Here is a 22942-nt window from a genome sequence, read left to right on the forward strand (position 1 = left end):
CCCTTCTTCTGTATATAGAAGTCATCCCCAAACATAAAAATTTATTTTGTAGGACAAAGTTTAGCAGTTGTACACAGAACGCCTGTGCTGTAGGAGATAGATCGGAGGTTGACAAGAGTGATGTGACAGCTCGGATACGCTTCTCGTGAGAGACAGAGGTATACAAGCTGTTGACATCTAGTTTTACCAGTATGTGTTCAGAGAAAATGTTTATTAGGTTTGAGATAATGGATAGGAAGTGAGACATATCCAATAGGAAGGAGTGTGTTTTTTTGACTAGTAGAGTTAATATTTTTTCCCGAAAGATGGATAGCGGCGAAAGTAAGGAGTCGGTGGAGGCTACAATTGGTCTGCCTGGTGGGTGGGTCAAGTTTTTATGTATTTTGGGTAATGTATAGAAAACTGGAAGGATGAGGTTTTCATTGAGTAAGTAGGTGTCGGTGGCTTTATCAATAGTGCCCATCTGGAGGTGGTGGTCAAGAAAAGTACAAATGTCTTTTTTAATTTGGAAGGTGGGATTGTATAGAACCTTTTCGTAAGTGGTCGTATCTGCCAGTTGTCTTTGGATTTCTTGTATGTAAGCTGTAGTATCCATAACTACTATCGCACCACCTTTGTCGGGCGGTTTTATAGTGATTGATTTGTCAAGTTGGAGTGTGTTGAGGGCGATGTGTTCTTCACTTGTTAGGTTTAGGTGGAGGTTTGTAGGGTACCTCTCTTGAGGTCCAAAATGTTTGTGTCTATTTCTCGATCCATGAGAAAAATTAATGTTTCAACCCTATGATAAGTTTTAGTAGGCATGAAATTGCTTTTATTTTTTAAACCCAGTGATCTGACGGACAAAGCAGTGGAGGGTATTGAGGATTAGAGATGGCCTTGTGGTTCGCCGGCGGTCATTTTGCTCGTTTGCCAAATTTTTTTGCAAAGCACCGAACTTTGACCCATGACACATCCATCAGGTGGGACAGGACAGCCAATTAAGATGTTTCAGCACATGGGCACACCCCCTACCCTATAAATAAACCCGATCTGGCAGCCATTTTACATTCTGTTTTTTGACAGTGTAGTGAGATGTTGCTGTGTGGAGCAGGGACAGACTATTAGTAACACCAAATGCTAGCTAATTGGGTCACAAAAGTCCTTTGAAGGACTGGTATAGGTGTCCTATCGATAGGTGTGACATACAGAGTGGTGTGATATTCCTATAATATACCTTCTAACATAGAAAGTATATTATAGTGCAGTTGTATTGTGCAGCAGTTGTGTGCGGTTCTGCTGAGATACCGCAGCTAGATAGAGGGACAAGCACTATTGGAATAACTATTTGCAACTAGTATTATATACCTGTTTTCCCCCCAATAAAAATTCTGATTGAGGGGTGTGATATACCTATAATATACCTTCTAACATAGAAAGTATATTATAGTGTATTTGTATTGTGCAGCAGTTTTGTGCGGTGCTGCTGAGATACCGCAGCTATACAGAGGGACAAACGCTATTGGAATAACTAATTGCAACTGGTGTGATATACCTGTTGCCCCCAAAAAAACTGATTAAGGGGTGCGATATACCTGCTTCCACAAAATACTGATTGAGGGGTGTGATACACCAGCTTTGACAAAATATTGATTGAGGGGTGTGATACACCAGCTTCCAGCAAATACTCAGTATTGGTGTCAGGGATCAGAGAGGAAGGAAAGAGGGTGCACTCTGACTCCACCCTCAACCCCTGTCCCTGCCTACTTACACTTCTCGCCCTAGGCGACGGGGCGTAACTGGGCGACGGACCCTTACTTAAGTAAGTGCACAGAGAAAAGATACGGAAGGTCAACAAGCCAAAGGTCAGAACCAGGGAGCGGGAAAATATAAGGTCAACATTCAGAGCCGAGGGCCATCCAGGACAGCAAATATGTACAAAGGATGAGACGAAGTCGAGGTCAAGCAGCCGCAGACTAGAACCAAGGAACAAGGAAGCACCAATAGACCAGTATCATAGGCAACCTGTAGCCAGCAGGTTGCCTGTATTTATAGTTGGGAGTGAGGGTCATGTGACGTGGCCAGCGTCACATGACCGACAGACAGACAAGTCGAGCACCGAGTGATCAGCTCAGCGCTAAAGGCAGACCTAGGAGCTGGGAGCCTCCCAGCTAGCAAAGCTGCCCTGGGAACAAGGCTGAACACAGATCCTCACTCCCAAAGCTAAGCAGCAGGTCTGCGGCTGATGGGAGACCGAGTGTGCCTTCGGCGCCACGTTACAATTGGGTTCTATATATCTGTTTTCACAAAATACTGATACGTGGTATTAATATATTGGCTTCCACCAAATATTGATTAAGGGGTTTGATATACCAGCTTCTATCAAATACTCATTATTGGGTTCTATATACCTGTTTCCACAAAATACTGATAGAGGGGATTGATATACCAGCTTCTACAAAATATTGATTGAAGCCTGCAATAAACCAGCTTCCCACAAATATTGATTAAGGGGTTTGATTTTCAAACTTCCAGCCAATACTCATTATTGGGTTCTATATACCTGTTTCCACAAAATACTGATAGAGAGGATAGATATATCAGCTTCCACAAATTATTGATTGAGGCCTGCGATATACCTGCTTCCACAAATTCTGCTCATCTATAGGGACTTTGTCACAGGGTCATTTTGAAAATGAAAGACAGAGGAAGAGGCAGGCCATTCCGCAGGGGTGGTTGGGGTCGGGCAGGTGCACCAGGCCGGAGCCTAAGTGGGAAGTTGGAGAAGGTGCGTGCGATTACGTCAAAGGACGCACCAGAGTTGGTTCAGTGGCTCACTCAGCCTTCCGCTTCTGCACCCTCCTTATCCTCTGTATCAGCACCCTCCTTACTCTGCTGTGTGCACCACCAAAGACACCACCACATCCCCTCCACTCGAGTCAGAGGAATTATTTTCCCATCCATTCCCAGACCTTACCGATGCACAGCCATTCTTGGCATCGGATGAGGAAGAGAAGGTAGCAACGGTCGCCACCCAGCGGTCTGACCACAGTACCCAGATCAGCCCAAGGAGGGTGGTCCCCGCTGTTGCTGCCTATTCTGAGATCTCTAATGTCAGCGGTGGTGAAGGTGATGATGATGACTTGTCGATGGATGTCATGTGGGTGTCCAACTAGAGAGGAAGAGGAGGGGAGTTCAGAGGGAGTGACGGAGCAGAAGATAGGGAGGAGAAGCAAGCAGATGTATCTGGAGCAAGCCATCCACTATGCACGGTCACATCTGGTGCTCCCAGGACCCCGTCATATGGCTCTGCATGTGTTTTTTTTTTTTACGTGTCAGCTGCTGACAATATTGTTGCCATCTGCAGCCTGTGCTGTCATTGCATAAGTCGCAGAAAGCCCAACAGTCACATATGGACGACCGCCTTGAGAAGGCACCTGGCCTCCCATCAACGAGCCCAGTGGGAGCAACACCATCAGAACCCACAAAGCCACATTCCCAGCGCTCCACGTCCTGCCTCTTTTCCTCCTCCTCTCTCCTCCCATTTGTCCTCCACTCCAACTTCCACAGTGCCGTTGTCGCATTCATCTGGCAAAAGGCAAGCTTCTGTGGCCCAAATGTTCAAACGTAAAAAGTTGATGACGCCGGATAACCCTCTTGCCCAACGGCTGACCGCTGGCTTTTCGGAACTGATAGCCTGCCAACTACTGCCATATAAACTGTTGGACTCGGAGGCCTATAGAAAATTTGTGGCCATTGGCAGACCGCAATAGAAGGTTCCTGGAAGGAAATATTTCTCCCAGAAGGGCATCCCAGAGCTATATGTCCAAGTTCAGCGGCAAGTGAATGTATGTCTGGCACACAGTGTAGGTGCCAAGATACAACTGACCACAGACACGTGGTCTATCAAACACGGGCAGGGAAGGTACATTTTACTGCCCACTGGGTAAACCTTTTGATGGCTGTCAAGCATGCAACCCGTGTGGATTTGGTGTTACCACCATGGATTGCATGCAGGCCTGCCTCTTCTTCTCCTCCTCCTACTCCATCCTTCGTCTCCTCCTCGGATGACTCCTCCTTTTCCACTGCTACCTCCTCTTCCGCTGCACCCCCCCAGCTCCCCAGAACCTATTTTATGTGCCAGGTGAGACATTGCCATGCTTGTAGCAGGCCAGGACAGTCTCTGTCTGTCTTAGAAGATCTTACATGGCCGTGGCTCACCTTGCTGACGTTCATCGGTGACACCACTTGCCCGTCAAACGTCTGATTTGTGACTGCCCGACGTGCTGGAACTCCACCTCGTATATGCTTGATAGGCTGCTCCAGCAGAAACGTGCACTTAACGACTACCTGTACGAACTCTGCGGCAGCATAGGTTTTGGGGAGCTTGTTTTTGTTTACCGCGCCAGTGGCTGCTAATGAACGACGCATGCAGACTTCTGCAGCCATTTGATGAGATCACCAAACTGGTCAGTCGCAGCCAGGGCGCCATCAGTGACATCGTACCTTACACCTTTGAGGAGCAGGAGCTGGATGATGAGGAAGTCACAATGCTGATTGAATTCTCAGGGGGGCAAGTCAGCAGGAGTCTGAAGAGGAGTCAGAGGAGGATGGTGCCTGGTGGGAGGAGGAGGAGCAAGAAGAGCAGGCTTTAAACTTTTCTGGGATCCCTGGTGTTGTCCATTGATAGGGGGAGGAGACCGAGGAAGACATTCTCCTGGGCGATGAGCAGGAGCCAGGGCACTCTACCGCTTCCAATTTAGTGCAAATGGGGGCCTTTATGCTCCAGTGTTTGAAGAGGGACCCCCGTATAAAAAGCATAAAGGGCAAGGACCAGTACTGGGTGGCAACGTACTAAGACCATCGGTACAAACACAAAATGGCAGACATGTTACCAGCATCACAGAGGGCTGTCAGAATGCAGCATTTCCAGGCCTTGCTTCGAGAGATGCTGCATTCTGCAGTTGCGGGCATGGCAGACGAATTTTGACCCACAGAAAACAATTCCAATCCTACAGCACATGCAAGAAGAGGGCGGTTGGTCACTTTCAGCCAACCCATCGACATCCGCCCTATTATATCGAATTTCAACTATTATTATTTGGTTTTTCGTCAAGAGGGGGGATTTCTTTAGCCATGTTTTTAATCCAATTTTATATTTTTAGTTCTTTTAAACATATGTATTTGACATGTATTTGTACTGGCCTGCAGTAAAATTGATATCCAATGACCGTCTAATATACCTCCAGCCACATAATCACTTGATGTTTTCTGTCCAGTGAATGCATAATTTTTGGGGCCTATAATCTAACTGGCCAACAGTAAAATTGTTATACGGTGACCGCCTAATGTACCTCCAGCTACATAATCACTTGATATTTTCTGTCCGGTGAATTAAAAAATTTTGGGGCCTGAAGTCCACTGGCCTGCAGTAAAATTGATATCCATTGACCGTCGAATATACCTTCAGCCACATAATCACTTGATTTTTTATGTTTGGTGAATGCATAATTTTTGGGGCCTGTAATCTAACCAGGTAAACAGAAAAAAAGTTATACAGTGACCGCATAATGTACCTCCAGCCACATTATCAATTATTCTTTTCTGTGCGGTAAATGAATAATTTTTGGGGCCTGTAGTCCACTGGCCTGCAGTAAAATTGATATCCAATGACCGTCTAATATACCTCCGGCCACATAATCACTTGATGTTTTCGGGCCTGTACTCCTGTGGTCTAAAATGTTATTTTTCTAGGCTCTAGCAGGGTACATTTTTGACAGTTTCCCTTTAAGTTGCATAAAAATGGCCCCTGATTAAAATACATATTTTTTGTGAGAACTTTTGCCATTGATCCCCCTCTTATATGTCACTGTCCATGTTGTGGGACGATTTATGCACTTCTAGTAAGTATTTGGTGGCTGCAAATATGACCTGAAGGTTTTTTAGATTCTCCTGCTATTAAAGTAAATGGGCCCGCCACGAACTTGTGGTTTGCAAACATTTGATCGCGTTTGCGCAATCGCTTTCGCAAATCGTCTCGGCTGATGTTTGTCCATCACTATTAAGGATGTTGGAGGTGTAGGTGATGTGGTATATTGTGAGAAGTGTGCTTTTAGCCTAAGAAACCTGTAGAACCTGTGGAGTTCATGTTCCAAAAAGAGATGGCGTAGATTCCCATAGGGAGAGATGGAGAGACCTTTGTAGAGCACATTTAGTTCAGCTGGTGAAAAAGTATGCTAAGCAATGTTCACAATGAGGTTCCTACTACCTGTGAGCGAGTCTGTATGCCCATGGGGTTTTGGTCGGTGGTGCCCCTTTCTCGGTGTGTACGTTGGTTCTTCTTCTTCCCTGTCGGTAACCGCATCTGGGAAATAAACGCTGTTGACGGTAGACAGTGAATCTCTCCCTGCCTGAGGAGGAGGATGCGTAGTCTACGTAGGAAGTGTGTCTGGGGCCCTTGGTTGTATCTTGCCATTGTCACTAGTAGATTCTGTGTAATTGGTAATCCTCTGTATTGCGGATGAACTTGTTGCGTTTAGTGTTTTCCAAATATTTCTTATGCTCTTATAGTATTTTATCCGTCTTGTTCTTGAGTTTGGACCATTCGATGGTGAAGATAGTTGTTAATAGTTGTGTCTCTTTGGTTGCAAGTTTCTCTTTAGACTCTTGGATTGCTTTATGGAGGAACTTCTATATCCAGAAGAAGGGGACCGCGATGGGCACAAACGTAGCACCCCCTTATGCAAACGCACACACTCTATTTCAAACACATGCCCTAACCTGGTACAGATACATCGATGATGTGTTCTGTATCTGAAAAGGTGACTAAAATTCATTCTCTGATTTTGTCCACTACATAAACTGATTGGACCAAGACCTATAATTCACATCCCATACAGATCACCACTCCATCAGTTTCTTAGACATGGTCGTCATTAAAACACCAGAAGGCATATTAACCACCGATCTACACAGAAAGCCCACTGATCGCAACACACTTCTCCACTACTCAAACTGTCACCGACGAAGTACAAAACAATCTCTACCTCGCTCCCAATTTAAAAGAGTAGCCAGAATTGTGAATGATCCCACCCTCTGCACTTAACTCTTAGAAGAAATGGCCCAAAAATTCAAAGATAGAGGCTACCCAATCTTGTTACTCCAAAGAGAACTATCTTTTCCTCCATCTACATCATCCACTACCCGTAATACTCCACCTCCCCCTCGCCTTCCACTAGTGGTTACCTACCACCCTATGGCACCTAAAATCCAAACCATAATACAAAAACATTGGCCCATTCTCAAACAATCGTATCCTGATGTTGCCGAGTTTCAAAACCCCATTAGAATGTGTTATAAAAGACCACCAAACCTTAAAGACAAACTAATACGTGCAGACATCAGCACTATCAAACCCACCATAAAACAAACTACATTGGCCCCCAAAATAACAGGTACATATCCGTGCCTTTTCTGCGCACAATGCACAAATGTCATTAAAGGTAACAGGATTATTCACCCCCACTTAGGCCAGGTCTACCATTCTAAAAAGCTTTTCACATGCAATTCCTCCTATGTAGTCTATCTAATCAGATGCCCATGCGGCTTAGCGTATGTGGGTGAAACCACCCAAAACATACTGGACCACATCTCAAAACATAAATCGGACATTCGCTGCCAAAAAAACAGAACAACCTATCCCACAACACTTTATCTCCGCCAAACACCAAATTAGCCAACTTAAATTTCAAATTCTGGTACAAAAAGCCCCCGCAAGACGAGGAGGCAACTGGATCACACGCCTGAAACAACGGGAGGCTTTCTGGATATTTGAACTGGACACCCTTTCACCACGGGGAATAATCAGAGACTTTGATTTCTATATTTCATAAAGGTCGTATCACAGGATTATCTCAATATTGTATTCATATCTCTATATTGTGTGTTTCAAAAATACAAGAAGCCTAGATTTACAGCTTCACTTCTATACTGTATACAAGAGAATAGACATACTGTACCACATACTGTACCAAATTATTGTGATACGGCTTGATATTTATTATACTAACCACTTTTTTTTACTTTTATTTTCCACAGACGAAATTACCAAAATCAGCCAGGTAGTATATCCCATAGATTATATACAGATTTTAGATTATAAAACTTAAAGTATGACTGTAAACAATTGCCTATCTGTACTGTTCGCTTTTCCCTTCTCATTATGTTCTATGTCTCTTGGCTTATCATTATACCATTACACTTCCTCCTCCCCTCCCTTCACCATAACCAATCATATACTTCCTACTAGCATCTAGTACACAGCTTGCCAGTTCCCTCACTATGCCTCTAATTTCCATTGCGCATGCGCACTTCCTCGATGACGTCGCACGCACGGCATCACGCACCAGGAAGCTCCATGCTTTAAATTTAGACTGTGGAATGGTGTTTACACACCATCCACTCAAGACTATGACTACATCTACTAAGGTATGTACCCACTGACCACCAATGTGCTACCAGGCTGCTCTAACCCCATACATCATATTAGATTGTATTCTACTATAGAAGCGCAGCGCTAATCTAGATCAGACAACCTGACCCTGTCTGACATGCCCAGCTCCATTACCCCACACCTTGTGCTTCTCTCTCACTAACTATCCACTATCCACTATTTACTATGCATGCCTCCAGCCGATGTTCTACTACTACTTATTATGTTTGCCTCTAACCTATACCTTACAGGACACAGAGTAACAAGAGTAACAATGATTGTCTACATGACTATAATGAATCTTGCTGCACAGGTCCCCTTAAGACAGCTTACGTATTGTCCATCTGACCTACCCTTTTGTGTGGAACCTACAGGGATTACCCTCCCCGGCTGTTCTGAGATGTCTCCAAGTCCATCAGCTCGGGACTCCTTAGACGACACAGTCCACCATTTATTATTATTATTTATTGTTTATTGCTTAGTATCTGTCGTCAATATAACTATTCTTTCCACAATTATCTTGTACCAATCATGTGATACCCTCCGCACCATTATCATGTAATGTTCCAGTCTACACGTATAACTGTATTTTGTTTTATTCCTATTTGTATTTCTCTTACACCTCTAATCCATCTTATTATAATTTTCTGTACCTAAATCAGGCCGTGAACAAGGTCTTTGTCTAGACCGAAACGTTGGCCAGTGGCTATAACTTTATTTAGATGGAGTAAAATAAACCAGCAATTTGTATATCTAAAATCCGAGTGCCATGGTCTCTCTCACTTTATGAATATCATACTTACCACTGAGCACCGCCTTCTTAAAAATGGAGTGCGGTTCAACTCTCTACTTGATAATTGTGAACTGGCGGCTGCTGTGGCTTCTGCTGTGGCAGCAGTTGGTGGTTGACTCTGGGAGGGTGGTGGCAGGTGAGAACACAGTGTATCCTGGTAATACAGTAATTTGTCTTGCCTTTCGGGCAACAGGAAAAGGTTTCCCCATTTTTCTTTGATAGTGAGGGTCTAAAAATGGCTATCCAGTAATTATCAGACTGCTTGATGGTAAAAATATTCTAGTCATTGTGTAAAAAAGCATTCAGCTTGCCATTCTTACCAGCAAGCCAGAGGATCAACTTCTTTCCAGCTCCAACCCCACTGAGATGATTGGTCAGCATCATCATTATCAGTCTCCTCCACCTCCTGCACAATCAATTCCCACTCCTTCTCCTCCTCTAGTGACAATTTTTCCTCCATAGAACTTTCTCTTTGTGGGTCACCACCAGCTATAAAGTGGCCAGCAAGATGCATAATCTATTCTTCTTCTGCAGTCCCTTGTTTCATCAGCGTCAGCATCGGCTCTAAGATAAATATCAGAGATGACATCGGCCTCCTCCCAACTCTTTGCTCTGTAATTTCCCAAAGTGCCACTGTCGCTACCTGCTGCCACCACCATGGCTACAAATACCACTACTTCCACCAACAACAACACAGCTAGGCATTGGGTCCCACCCCTCTGCCTGAGCGTCCCTCTGCATGGCAGTCCAAATGTTGACTGTTCCCACAAAATGTATTAACAGGAAGACTATTTTGAGTATCTTTCAGAGTACATGGATTTTTGCTGCCTTTTCTTAGAAAAAAAGAAGGTTCTCTAAAAGGAGGGGGAGTCTAGACACAGAGGATACAAGTGAAAGATTTCTCTGGGGTTGCAATGAGGAAGATCAGGAGGAATGCTGTGACCCCTGGGTTTTTCATTTTTCACTCTTTTCCAGACCTATAAATGAAAAGTCACAAGTTTGGCACACAGATAATTAAATGTGTAGTGTCCCACTAGGTAGGAGTGGGCACTACACCAGGGTCAATTGGGTCACGTGTTACTTCTGCTCACAAGGGACAGTGATATTATATTTAACTATGCATTTAATGTATTTTTCTATGTGTTATTACATGTGTTGGTTCCCCTGTTATATGCTTAGCAGGCCTATTGGGGTGTAGTTAGACATCCTAGACTCTAGAGGGAGATAGGGAGCTCCTAGTATAAATGTCCAGGCCCAGACAGGGAGGAGTTAGGTCATAGTCAGGAGTCTGTGGAGACAGAAGTGAGAAGGCACCAGCCAGAGATATGCTGAGGGCCTCCTCCTGACATGCAGCTGGATAGTCCAGGCTTCAAGTTGCCACCAGGAGGCTAGTGAAGGAGTACAGCCTGCCTGGAGACCATTAATCCAACAACCACCGAAGAAGCAACCCCAGTAGTAGGAATGAGCCTCCTGGGAGAAATCTGCAGCATCCCTCACAACAGGAACAGTACAACCAGCTCAGAGAAGTAAGCTGAGAGGCAGAGGTACTATAAAATAGAAGCAAGGGTCAATACGGGAGGAAGAATTATTACCAAGGATTAAAGCCAGCATTTAGGCATCCGGGCCTTGGGATCCAGCCAGCTAGAACAGCTGAGGGGATAGAGCAGCCTAGTTCTGCGAAGCATTAACTGTTTACCCAAGTATCTTGCAAGATTAATACCTGCCATATAGTGAAGTAAACCTGCTTGTGAATTATATGATTCAAGGGACTGCATCATAAACATCTGTATGTACAAAGTTGGACTGTTTCCAAGTAAAGCAACGTTTGGTTTACCATACCAGCTGTGTACCTCAATTACTACTGCTATAAATCGGGGTGCCACCGTTACAGGCACTGGCGTCACAATCCTTAAAGGGACCTTGCCTCAGGCACTCAAAATACCTGCAACATCCAGGGCACCACATACACCATCAGGTCTGGTCCCTACATCTAGAGTGTGCCCCAGAGGAACTTGTGTCTACCTCTCCTTCACTGCCGCATGCCTGCCCAGGGTTCCCCTCTAAAAAGTGAGTAACCCTTGATTGCCCATAACCGTGACCTCACTATCGCAATACCCTGCAGGTCTGGCGTGCTGCAAATGTTACTAGCAAAGTGTTTTTCGGTAATTTAAAGACTGAGGTCCAATTAAATGCCCCCCCCTATCTAAAAACACTGATATTGAAAATTATCTATAATAAATAATGCAATGTTTGTGGTAAAATGTCTTTGAACTATGAGGGTCATTTGTAGTGTTGATCACGAATATTCGAATTTCGAATTTTTATCGCGAATATAGGCACTTCGAAAATTCGCGAATATTTCGAATATAGTTATATATATTCGTAATTTCGAATATTCTATTTTTTCCGATTTTTTTTCCGATTTTATTTATTTTTTTAATCAGTACACATGATCCCTTCCTGCTTCTAGCTTGTGGGCCAATAAGAAGGCTGCAATATACTTGACTTTAGGAGTAGTGATGAGCGGCAGGGGTCACATTCGAAAATGCACGATTTTCTTTCTTGAAAAAATCGGTAAGGTAATGATTGTGTAATATGCGAATTTTCGTTATTCAAATTTTCGAATTCAAATTTTTATTGCGAATTTTTCAACTTTTAGACAAAGAAGATTATAGCACTATATTAGCTAAATTGCTCTATATTCGTTTTTTTTAGAATATTCGCTATATTGCTATATATTCTTGTTTTAGAATATTACAAATATTTGAAAAAACGAAGTTATAGCAATATAGCGAATATTCAAAAAAAAAAAGATATAGAGCAATTTAGCTAATATAGTGCTATAATCTTCTTTGTCTAATAGTTGTAATTTTTTCTCATCTGAAGTTCAGATTGGAAAAAAATTACAACTATAAAAAATGGATTATAGCACTATATTAGCCAAATTGCTCTATATTCGTTTTTTTTTTTCGAATATTCGCTATATTGCTATATATTACGAATATTCGAAAAAACTGTTATAGCAATATAGCGAATATTCAAAAAATCGAATATATATAGCTAATATAGTGCTATAATCTTCTTTGTCTAATAGTTGTAAGTTGAAAAATTCGCAATAAAAATTCAAATACGAAAATTCGAATTACGAAAATTCGCATATTACACAATCCGTACCTTGCCGATTTTTTTCAAGAAAAAATCGTGAATTTTCGAATATTCGACGAATATTCTAAAAAATATTCGTGAAATATCGCGAATTCGAATATGACCCCTGCCGCTCATCACTAGTCATTTGTTAAGACCGGCATTTTAGACAGAGGTGCCCGGATCTACATAACTTTGGCGGTTCCACCACGGCGTCTAAATGTAAGCCATCTTCCTAGCTTGCTTTCCGTTAGACCACACCACGCCCACTTTTTTAGACCCGGAGTGAGCGGAGGAAAGTGGCAGATTGTGCCTGAAATACACCTAACATTGGCATATTTCAGGTTAACAAATGACCACCTATGTGTTCAGTATCATGGGTATAACTGCATTTTTTGTGGTAAAATGTATTTGAACTATGTGTTCAATATCCTGGGTACATAAATGGTGTTATTGCAGAATTTCTTTTTGCTGTAAATGCCCATTAACTTGCAGCAATATGCAACTTATTTAATAACATGCCACTGTTAAAAATGGCATTATTGCAGTATTGCTGTTGCTGTAACTACCCATTGCCTTGCAGTAATATGCAATGCATTTACTAACACAGATATAATGCACTGAAATGTTTTTAAGATGAAAAAACCTGTGCAATTGCTCAGCGTTTGCAGCAGAATATAATTGGGGTGCTGTTGGTAATAAAGTTTATGAACTGATATTTTTTTTTATAAAAAAAAAAAATTGTCCATATATAAGAAAAGTGCAGGCGATTTGGAATGCAGAACTAATGCATTTTCCTCTGCCGATATTCACAGTAAAATGCCGCTCGCTGCCATTTTTGCACGATTCATCTGTAAAGGATCAACAATCTTCAAATTTTGTTCCAGATAAATTTTTGTGAAGTTCCTTATTCTAATATGATTAATTTAGCATCAACTCGATACACACATCAAGAACTATTCATCTTCCTCTGTTCTTCTAAATATATTAAAATCAAGATTGCTTGTTATTTGTAACAGAGATGGTAACTGGAAAGTAACAGTAAAGCACCAGTCTTGCCTTACATCTTCACACTGCTGTGTGCCAAATGTCTACATCCTTCCCATCACCATATTCAGTGTGACAGCTGTTTATATTGACCCATGCATCACTGTGCTAATGGCATACGATGAATACTGATAGTCTATCCGCAGTATACCATATGCCATCAATACATGATGTCATGGTAGGGAGTGGGGAAAACCCCCCACCGTACAATGTGACCAATTACTAGGCCATAGACAAGGAAAAGGGAGCTGGGCACCTCCTAAAGCTTCACTCAAATAGCCCTAGTCTCCTGGCTGTATGAGCCGCCTTCAATGGTAAGGGGGCTCATACCCACAAACCTAGAAGTCTAGGAATCCCTGTATTACCCTCAACATCGTGACAGGGCAGAGACCTCCTGTTCCTCCATCACCACGGATGAAATGCATCTCCAGAGGCCCAGTAGCTGACAGGGAGAAAGACAGAATGCATCAACTGCACAAGAGGTAAGTACACAGTGTAACAACAGAACACTAGCGACAACCAACACTTACTTGCCGCAGCAGAGATGGAAAGATGGCACCAAACATCTACCCGGACCTCCATGTGAACACCTGATGCACAGAATCTTCAGGCAGCGCTGCATACAGGCTTATGGTTCACCCCTCCGGGAAACCAGCCCCCTTCCAGAGGTTACACACACAAAAGGGGAAAACGTAAAACGTCCATGCAGGCCAGTACACACCTACATGAAACAAACACCCAGACGTATCACAAACCTCCAACTCAAACCCACACCAGAAACAACACACCAGGAGGGGAAGGAAGACAAGGAGGAAACACACAGTATGACATCGCAGATGACATTGCAAAGAACATCATGTCAAAATTGGATGGCCCTCATATCTCATCCATGCACAGAGCAAGCATCTCACATGCAAGGTCGACAAACCAAACTGATCTCAGTCTCCAAGCCAAAGTATATGAAGAGACCTGAGACCACACCCAACTCACCACTTGGCTCCGGCCAATGAATTAACCCCATGCACACCAGACAAGGAAGGGAAACAACGAAAAGGGGAATTGCACACACAAGCAAAACCCGTGACGCTGCCACAACATGCCAAAACAGCAATATGTTGCCACCGGCAACAGCAACAGTGTCACAGCGCACACCATAGGCCGTGACACATAATCATTACCGACCCAATCTCTGGGAACCACCAATCACCATAAAAACACAAGGGTTATTGTGCTCGGTTGAGCTCCTGGCCACTTTTGGTTTACACCAGATACAATGTCACCTTCACCTGAGTCTAGAATTGCATCTAATACGCAATAAGAGAAACAGCACATGGATCAAGATGTCTGTATATGTAGTAGAAAATTGTGTAGTGATAAAGTCCCAATGAGTGTGACAGTCTTTTTGTTAACTGGTGACTCTATGGTCAGTACTGGTGGCTCTGTAGTTGGTCCTGCACTAATGATGCATCGATGACATATACCAGGAGCATGCCACCAAATGAACTAGTACTAAAGGAACTCCTTTAACGCTCTGCTACTAATATTCATTTCAATGTAGGCTACAAAAACTGTTTTTGAATTGTTGTCTGCACGACATAAAAATGGAAACACATCTAAGGTTGTAAAAAGTCATAAAATGGTTTTGAGCAAGTGGTCTTGAATCGAAACAAGCAGATATTAACGCCTGATTGATTGATTGATTAGTGGGCTCATCTACAGCCAATTTTACAGTTGTATCTTGAAGAACCTCTTTAGTCATGGCATCTTTATGTTGACTTATGGTTTAAACAGTTCTATTTTCCTTTGTAGCTCACCTATTATATAAGAAAAATAAGAATAATGTTGAACATTGGGAAAGAGATCTACTTCGATGAGAATGGTGATTTACCTACGGTCTATCGAGTTGTGAACTGGCAAATGAATCCGGATGGGACCGTGGTACAAGTTAAGATTGGCTCCTTTACTACTTCGGATAAAGCTATGACCTTTAACTCAAGTCTGATCGTATGGCCTACTGGAGAACAACAGGTGAGATATAAGACTAGATACAAAAAGTCAAAAAACTGAGAACCAACAGTTTAAATTTATGAGCAACATTTGCATTTCCACATCTAGAAATATCCATTAACCAACCACAATGAGGAAAATGTGAATACTGAATATAGTACAGTTATTATAAGGTGTAACATTTGCCTATTTGTTCTACACTGCTCACATATGTGAAAGGTATGAAGAGAGTGACTATGTGTTCTACACTGCTCACATATGTGAAAGGTATGAAGAGAGTGCCTATGTGAAACAGAATCGGGACCAGAGTGTGAACCCACTGGACTGACCTCCAGGTGACATAGTACACCCAGTGGATGCTGGGAGGCCAGAGGCTGATCAGACAGAAGTGTAGTCAGAGTACAAAGGCAGAAATTAGGGCAGGCGGCAGTCAGGCAAAGTCCATAAACGTACTGTATATCAGGGTCAGGGCAGGTGGCAATCAGGCAAAATCCGTAAAACGTAATCCGAAGTCTGATACACAGAATGACAGAACACCTTAGCTCAAACAGGAAACTAGGCAAGCTAAGAACCTAAGTTGCTCAGGCGCCTTCCTGTAGAAGGAGGTGCCCGTAATTACCTCCTGCAGGTCAGCCATAGGCTGGGGAAGATGGGAGGCGTGCGCAGGCTGCCTTACATAAGGAAGAGAGACACACCCGCACACACCCTAAATACACACATGGAACTCTGAGCCAGAGTGCAAGTTCTGCTCAGAGCCAGGAGCGAGATGCTGGTGGCAGGAGCACAGTCCACAGCTAAGAACCCCACTGCCCACGCCTGTCAACACAGCGTGCATTAGTGGGAAGGAGTGAAGAGGCCCGGCGCATGTACCTGTGTGTGGGGACAGAATGGAAGGCATGGGAAGCTGGGTTAACACTCACGTATGTGAAAGAAAAAGAAGAGTGTGCATATGGCAGTTGTAATAAATTTGGAAAGTAGTATATTCCTCACTTTCCAACAGCCTGTACCTCCCCTTTCCCTGCCTAAAGATTCCCTCTCAGAGTATGTTCATAAATTCTCCCATTTATCTGAATGCAAAAATCCATGTTTGCTGCAAAACCGCCATATTCACCAATTATCAGTTACAAATTTTTTATTACAGTTCTGCAGCGTGTGATTATACCCTAGATCTTCACATTCCTGCTCAGTCCTCTCTTGTCTGAAAGAATAGACATTAGACAATGAGAAGGAACGGGAGGGAAATGCAGTTCCATGTGAAGGTTTCAGACCGTACAGAAACATTTTCTCCTTGATAGGTGTGTTTGACTCCCTACTAGGATGGCTGAAGGGAACAGTTGTAGCTAAAAATAAAATAAAAATTATATTATTTTTACTGACTTCCCTTGAGGTTTGGCAGTTACAGAGCTCTCACAAGAGACAACGGGTACAGTGGTTACAGTCTCACATGGGGCAACCTGCATATGGTGGCAACAGTCTTTTAGTGAAGGCAGAGTCTTAGAATTAGAGCTGAACCTGGACATATCCCAATATTTACACCTCTGGACCTTCTAACATGAGCATCGGAGCATTTTATGCTCCAATGCTCTCCCTTGCCCTGCACTGAATATCGCAGAGAAAGGGTTTGTTTGTATTTTGACACTGCTAGGCGGAGGCTTCCGCCTAGCAGTGTTGCCGGTGGCGTCACCGATGCTGATTGGCGGGCTTTAGCGCTTCCCTAGCCATTTTACAGGCTAAGGCCCACCCATCAGTGCTGGAGTAGTCAAAAGATCTCCATAAAAAGCCTTTGCCCTGGTTTGTTTGTATTTTCACACTGCTAGGCGGAGGCTTCCGCCTAGCAGTGTTGCCGGTGACATCACCAACGCTGATTGGCAGGCTTTAGCGCTTAGCTAGCCATTTTACAGGCTAAGGCCCACCCATCAGTGCTGGAGTAGTCAACAGATCTCCATAAAAAGCCTTTGCCCTGGTTTGTTTTTATTTTCACACTGCTAGGCGGAGGCTTCCGCCTAGCAGTGTTGCCGGTGACATCTGTAACTTTGCCTATTAAGCATGGAGAATAAAAATATGCATTTACAGAAATCAGCAGAGGGAAGAGGCATACCCAAAATCTGAAGGCTACAGTACATGATACATTGTCAGCTCCACTAGGTCTAATATCCATCTACAACTGTTCAAGGTGAGATTGGAATTTTATTTGATTCCAGATGTAATACAGGATTGTAACCTGGGTAAGCCACAGTGATTTGTTGGTGACCCTTTTTGGGCACAGGTTCCTCTAGCTCCCTCCCACATGAATAGACCCCTATCTTTGACATGAAGACATATTGACACTTATTTTTTTTTATAGACATAAATAGCACATTGCATGATTGGTATAATAGAATCTTTTTTATACTAACAGGTTCCACGTTCTGTCTGTAGTGAGAGCTGTCACCTGGGATTCAGGAAATCAGCCATCCAAGGCCGACCTTCCTGCTGCTTTGAATGTGTTCCCTGCCTACAAGGAGAGATCTCCAATCAGACAGGCAAGAACAGTCACTATAGTATCTAAAAGCTTCTTGTGGCTTACATATTTTTATCATATATTTTTTATTCCTTTATTTTTATACAATATACCAAAACAAACCCCACCACCTGATATGAACTGCTCCATGTGTCATGTAGACACCCCTTTCCCGACTAATAAAATTATCCATTCTGGCCAAATATTTAGATCAGATTGGGGGAGTCCTTTATAATGAATACAAGACAATAACCTCATGGACCTGGTATAACATTCTAGTAATGTCTGAGTTGGTGCCCCCAACTCTCAACCATCCATAATCCCTAAGAAATATTATTTGGGGTCCACCGGGATAAGAATTTGGAATATCTAATAGCGCCACCAAAGACAATAATCCAAAATCTATTATTATTAACTAATTTTTTGTATGACTTGGAGAAAAAAATGTGTGTCCAGCAGAAACCCTACCCTTTTAATGTACAAAACAATTAAAGCCAAAATAAATGTGCACTATTGTCCAATAACACAATTATGATTGTCTTGCAGATTCTTTTATCTGTTTCAGATGTCCATGGGACCAATGGCCAAATCAAGAAAAATCCAGCTGCATCATGAAACCGTTTGAGTTCCTGTCATATGAGGAAGCATTAGGAGCCACCTTAGCTGCATTCAGCTTGATCTCTTCCATTGTCCCTCTTCTTATTTTGAGACTTTTTATAAAGCATAGAAAAACCCCTATTGTAAAAGCCAGCAATTATTCCCTGAGTTGCCTTCTGTTGGTCTCCCTTTGTCTCTGCTTCCTCTGCTCCTTAGGATTTATTGGTTATCCAGAACACAAGAAATGCCTCCTACGTCAGGTATCCTTTGGTCTGGTTTTCTCTCTTTGTGTTGGATGCATTTTAGCCAAGACAATCATGGTGGTTTTTGCTTTTATGGCCACTAGACCAGGAAGCAGTCTACGGAAATGGACCACATTCAGAGTTTCTTACTCTATTATTGTCCTCTTTTGTATGTTACAGTTCATCCTATGTGTTGCTTGGCTGTCCATTGCTCCTCCCTATGGACAGTATAACACCAATATTAAACCTGAACTCATCATCATTGATTGCAATGAGGGATCATCCATTGCCTTCTGGACCATGTTGGGTTATCTCTTTCTTCTGGCCACCATTAGTTTCATTGTAGCCTTCCTGGCTCGGAGGCTTCCCGACAGCTTTAATGAAGCCCAGTTCATTACCTTCAGCATGTTGGCCTTCCTTAGTGTCTGGGTGTCTTATATCCCAGCCTCCCTCAGTGCTCAGGGCAAGTACACCGTAGCTATGGAGATCTTTGCGATCTTAGCATCCAGTTGGGCTTTGGTTATATGCATGTTTCTTCCTAAATGTTTTTTCATACTATTCCGACCCGAGACAAACTCCAAGGGAAATATCATGGGGAAAAACAAAGATATCACTCTATAGGTTCAATAAGACTTCATTACTGTTATCTTCATGATGGTTACATGTTCTAATAAAAATGTATATATCTTTCATCTACTGAGGGTTTTCAAAAAGTCTTTGTGTGACTGCTAGTCAATATCTAGCCATGCAATACTTCTATACTAGTAGCAGAAGGAGTAGGAGACCGACCAAACCCTCTACAGGCTCATGGTCAAAGCAGAAATTAACAAGACATTTTTTTTATAAAGTTAAAGTGGCACCGAGCTTTCAAGAAACGTTGCACTAATCAATAGTACAGTGAATGCACAAGACGAATAACACTATTTCTGACCACTATATCACTTGCATCTGGCATATTTTTTAGCAATTTTCACAGTCACTCAGAAGCAGCCCCAGGATCATGGAGGATGTTACAGAGAGGTACTTACCTATATTCTTGTAAATTATGCACTTGTGCTGAGTTATTACAGTTGCTTCCTATTCAGATCTTTGTCTGTGCCTGCCTTCTTTCTCTCACTCATTTCATGCTCAGTCATCGGCACTCTCTTTTCCATAGACTTGCATTGACGTGTGTAATATAATTCTTCTGCAGAGATGATCCCATCCTGGATGGGGCAAAAGGCATTCTTTCAAAGAGTTAAAGCACTTAGTGGGGAGAGAGCAGCTGGTAAGCAGCTGATATCAGGAGAAATATTGTACTATACGTTGAGTTGTGTGAAAAGTTAGTTATCATTTAAATAAAAATGTAATGAAACAATGAATTGTAAATTTTACTGCTATGAAAATTTCTAATAAAATATCTATTACACTATCAGTTAAAATATTGGCGTTGTCTGATGTGTTTGTCCAGAGAGTGCCCACACTATGATGTCCATTGATGATATGTTGGAGGAGGAAGGCCTTAGGTTTTTTTCACACTTGCGTTGTCCGGATCCGGCGTGTACTCCACTTGCCGGAATTACACGCCGCATCCTGAAAAACGCAAGTGAACTGAAAGCATTTGAAGACGGATCCGTCTTCAAAATGCGTTCAGTGTTACTATGGCAGCCAGGACGCTATTAAAGTCCTGGTTGCCATAGTAGTAGTGGGGGAGCGGTATACTTACAGTCCTTGCGGCTCCCGGGGCGCTCCAGAATGACGTCAGAGCGCCCCATGCGCATGGATGACGTGCCATGCGATCACGTCATCCATGCGCGTGGGGTGCCCTGACGTCACAGACGGTAAGTATACTGCTCCCCCGCTCCCCACTACACTTTACCATGGCTGCCAGGACTTTAGCGTCCCGGCAGCCATGGTAACCATTCAGAAAAAGCTAAACGTCGGATCCGGCAATGCGCCAAAACGACGTTTAGCTTAAGGCCAGATCCAGATCAATGCCTTTCAATGGGCATTGATTCCGGATCCGGCCTTGCGGCAAGTCTTCAGGATTTTTGGCCGGAGCAAAAAGCACAGAATGCTGCAGTATTTTCTCCGGCCAAAAAACGTTCCGGTCCGGAACTGAAGACATCCTGATGCATCCTGAACGGATTTCTCTCCATTCAGAATGCATTAGGATAAAACTGATCAGGATTCTTCCGGCATAGAGCCCCGACGACGGAACTCTATGCCGGAAGAAAAGAACGCAAGTGTGAAAGAGCCCTTAGCAAGGCTGTACCTGGAGATCTCTAATTACAATGTCTCTTAGTAAGCTTTACTATGTATCATACAGTAGGAGGATGAGAAAAAGAAATGCAATGCTAACATTTGAATAGTATAATTAACAACCCCCCCCCCCCAACTGATAGCATTGTATTGCATTTTATACCTTGATAATAGAGATGAGCAAAAAATTTTAAAAATTATTTGACAAGAAATTTGATTTGTGCAACTAGCATTGATCCCCCTCTAGTATGTCACTGTCCATTTTGTGGGATTATTTATGCACTTCTAGTTGTCACGGGTGAAGTTTGCAGATAGCTGAAACTTATGACTAAACAAGCAACTGGCTTGATCCCAACCTAAGGAGCTTATAGGTGAGCCCTATAAAACCCTAAGAGCTCTCCCTGACTGCTATGCACATGCAAGGGTCTCGATGGTAGACGATTGCATGCCCACGTACCTAAATCTGTGTGACACCTGAAAACCCTATAATAGTGAGGGGACACGACCACCGGTTCCCTGCACTTAATATGGACGGAGTCAGGGTCACCAAGCCAGCAAGGAAACACAATAGAGTAAAGGACTTATCTGAGGAAACAGTAGAAGCAGCCTCCAGCAGTGAACACTTCATCCAGGAAGTAGTATAAAACGCAAAGTGAGGCAGTATGGGAGGGAATATAAAGGAAGACGATTAGTCTAAATATGTGACACCTGGAAGAAGGAAAGGAGATGAGAAAGTGAAACCAAAACAAAGAACATCATATGAGAGGTAGAGAAGAACGTCTGCCAGACCTTCTCACAGAACTGGCAGTGATACTAGTAAGTATTTGCTGGCTCCAAATATGACCTGAAGGTTTTTCAGGTTCACCTGCCATTAAAGTGAATGGGGCCCGCTGCAAACTTGCGGTTTGCGAACATTTGATCGCAAATCGTCCCGGACGATGTTCGTCCATCACTATAGAGGATGCCCCCCGCCAATCTATTCATTCTTTATAGTTATACCAGAGATACTTAAGTACTGCACTTGCTATCTTGGGCAATGCAGTCCCATAAAGAATGAATGGAACAGCAGGGTGCATTATCAATCTGTCGATCCATTAGGATGGGACTCCTAAACAGTGGCTTGTTCTAAACAAGCAGTCCACAAACTATGCCATAATGGGGCACATACTTGATCTTGTTTGTACACATACAAACACACAGTAGTGTTGAAATAACTGAGCAAGTGTCCAAAAATTATGTATTAATAGGGGCAGATGCCTTCCCCTCTTTATACACACATGTTAATGTCAAAAGAAACATTGGTTTGTTCTGAAAAAGTGTCTAAAAATTCTCCCTTTTTCGGGATCATCAACAGTACAGCGTAGCTATGGAAAGCGTAAGCTGTGTAGGAGTATTAGTAGCAGCAATAATAATATTAATTATTAGTAATTAGTAATAGTAATTACTATAGCAATAGTAACTGCAGCAGTAGCAGCACAACACGGAACCTAACAGACAAGACAGTGGAGTTGCAGCTGTATAGTGGTAGCTGTAGTAGTAGTAGTGGCAAGGCAGTACATTTGCAGCTGTGTAGAGGTAATGGTAGTGGTAGTGGATGAGTAGCAGCTATGGCGGTGGCAGCAGAAGCCATACAATATGGAACATGATGGCAAGCAGACAGTTCCAGCAATGGAAGATCTATTCATCGGCTTCAGTAAGAGGTGTTAAAAATCCTCACAGATCAGTGCCTCATTCATTTTGACAAATGTTATACCTTCTACACTTGCAAAGAACAAGCTTTTCCATTTGGGTGTGATGACACCATCTGCTGCTATGAAAACCCTCTCTGACATGATACTGAAGGCTGGACAAGACATTACAGCAAGAGCAAACTGGGCTTTGTAGCAGTACAGGGATTCAATAGC

General features: G+C 43.0%; 1 protein-coding gene across 1 annotated transcript in view; it reads left to right on the forward strand.

The window, feature by feature from the left end:
- Positions 1-19418, forward strand: part of LOC122925507 (extracellular calcium-sensing receptor-like) — a 38107-nt gene extending 18689 nt beyond the window's left edge. The window contains exons 4-6 of the mRNA XM_044276861.1: positions 15261-15479; positions 17857-17980; positions 18505-19418. Of these exons, the coding sequence (XP_044132796.1) occupies positions 15261-15479; positions 17857-17980; positions 18505-19418 (1257 nt within the window). The remainder of the gene's footprint in view (positions 1-15260; positions 15480-17856; positions 17981-18504) is intronic.
- The last annotated feature ends 3524 nt before the right edge of the window (positions 19419-22942 follow it).

This window comes from Bufo gargarizans, chromosome 2 (assembly GCF_014858855.1).
Source record: "Bufo gargarizans isolate SCDJY-AF-19 chromosome 2, ASM1485885v1, whole genome shotgun sequence".
NCBI classification, from domain to species: Eukaryota; Metazoa; Chordata; class Amphibia; order Anura; family Bufonidae; genus Bufo; species Bufo gargarizans.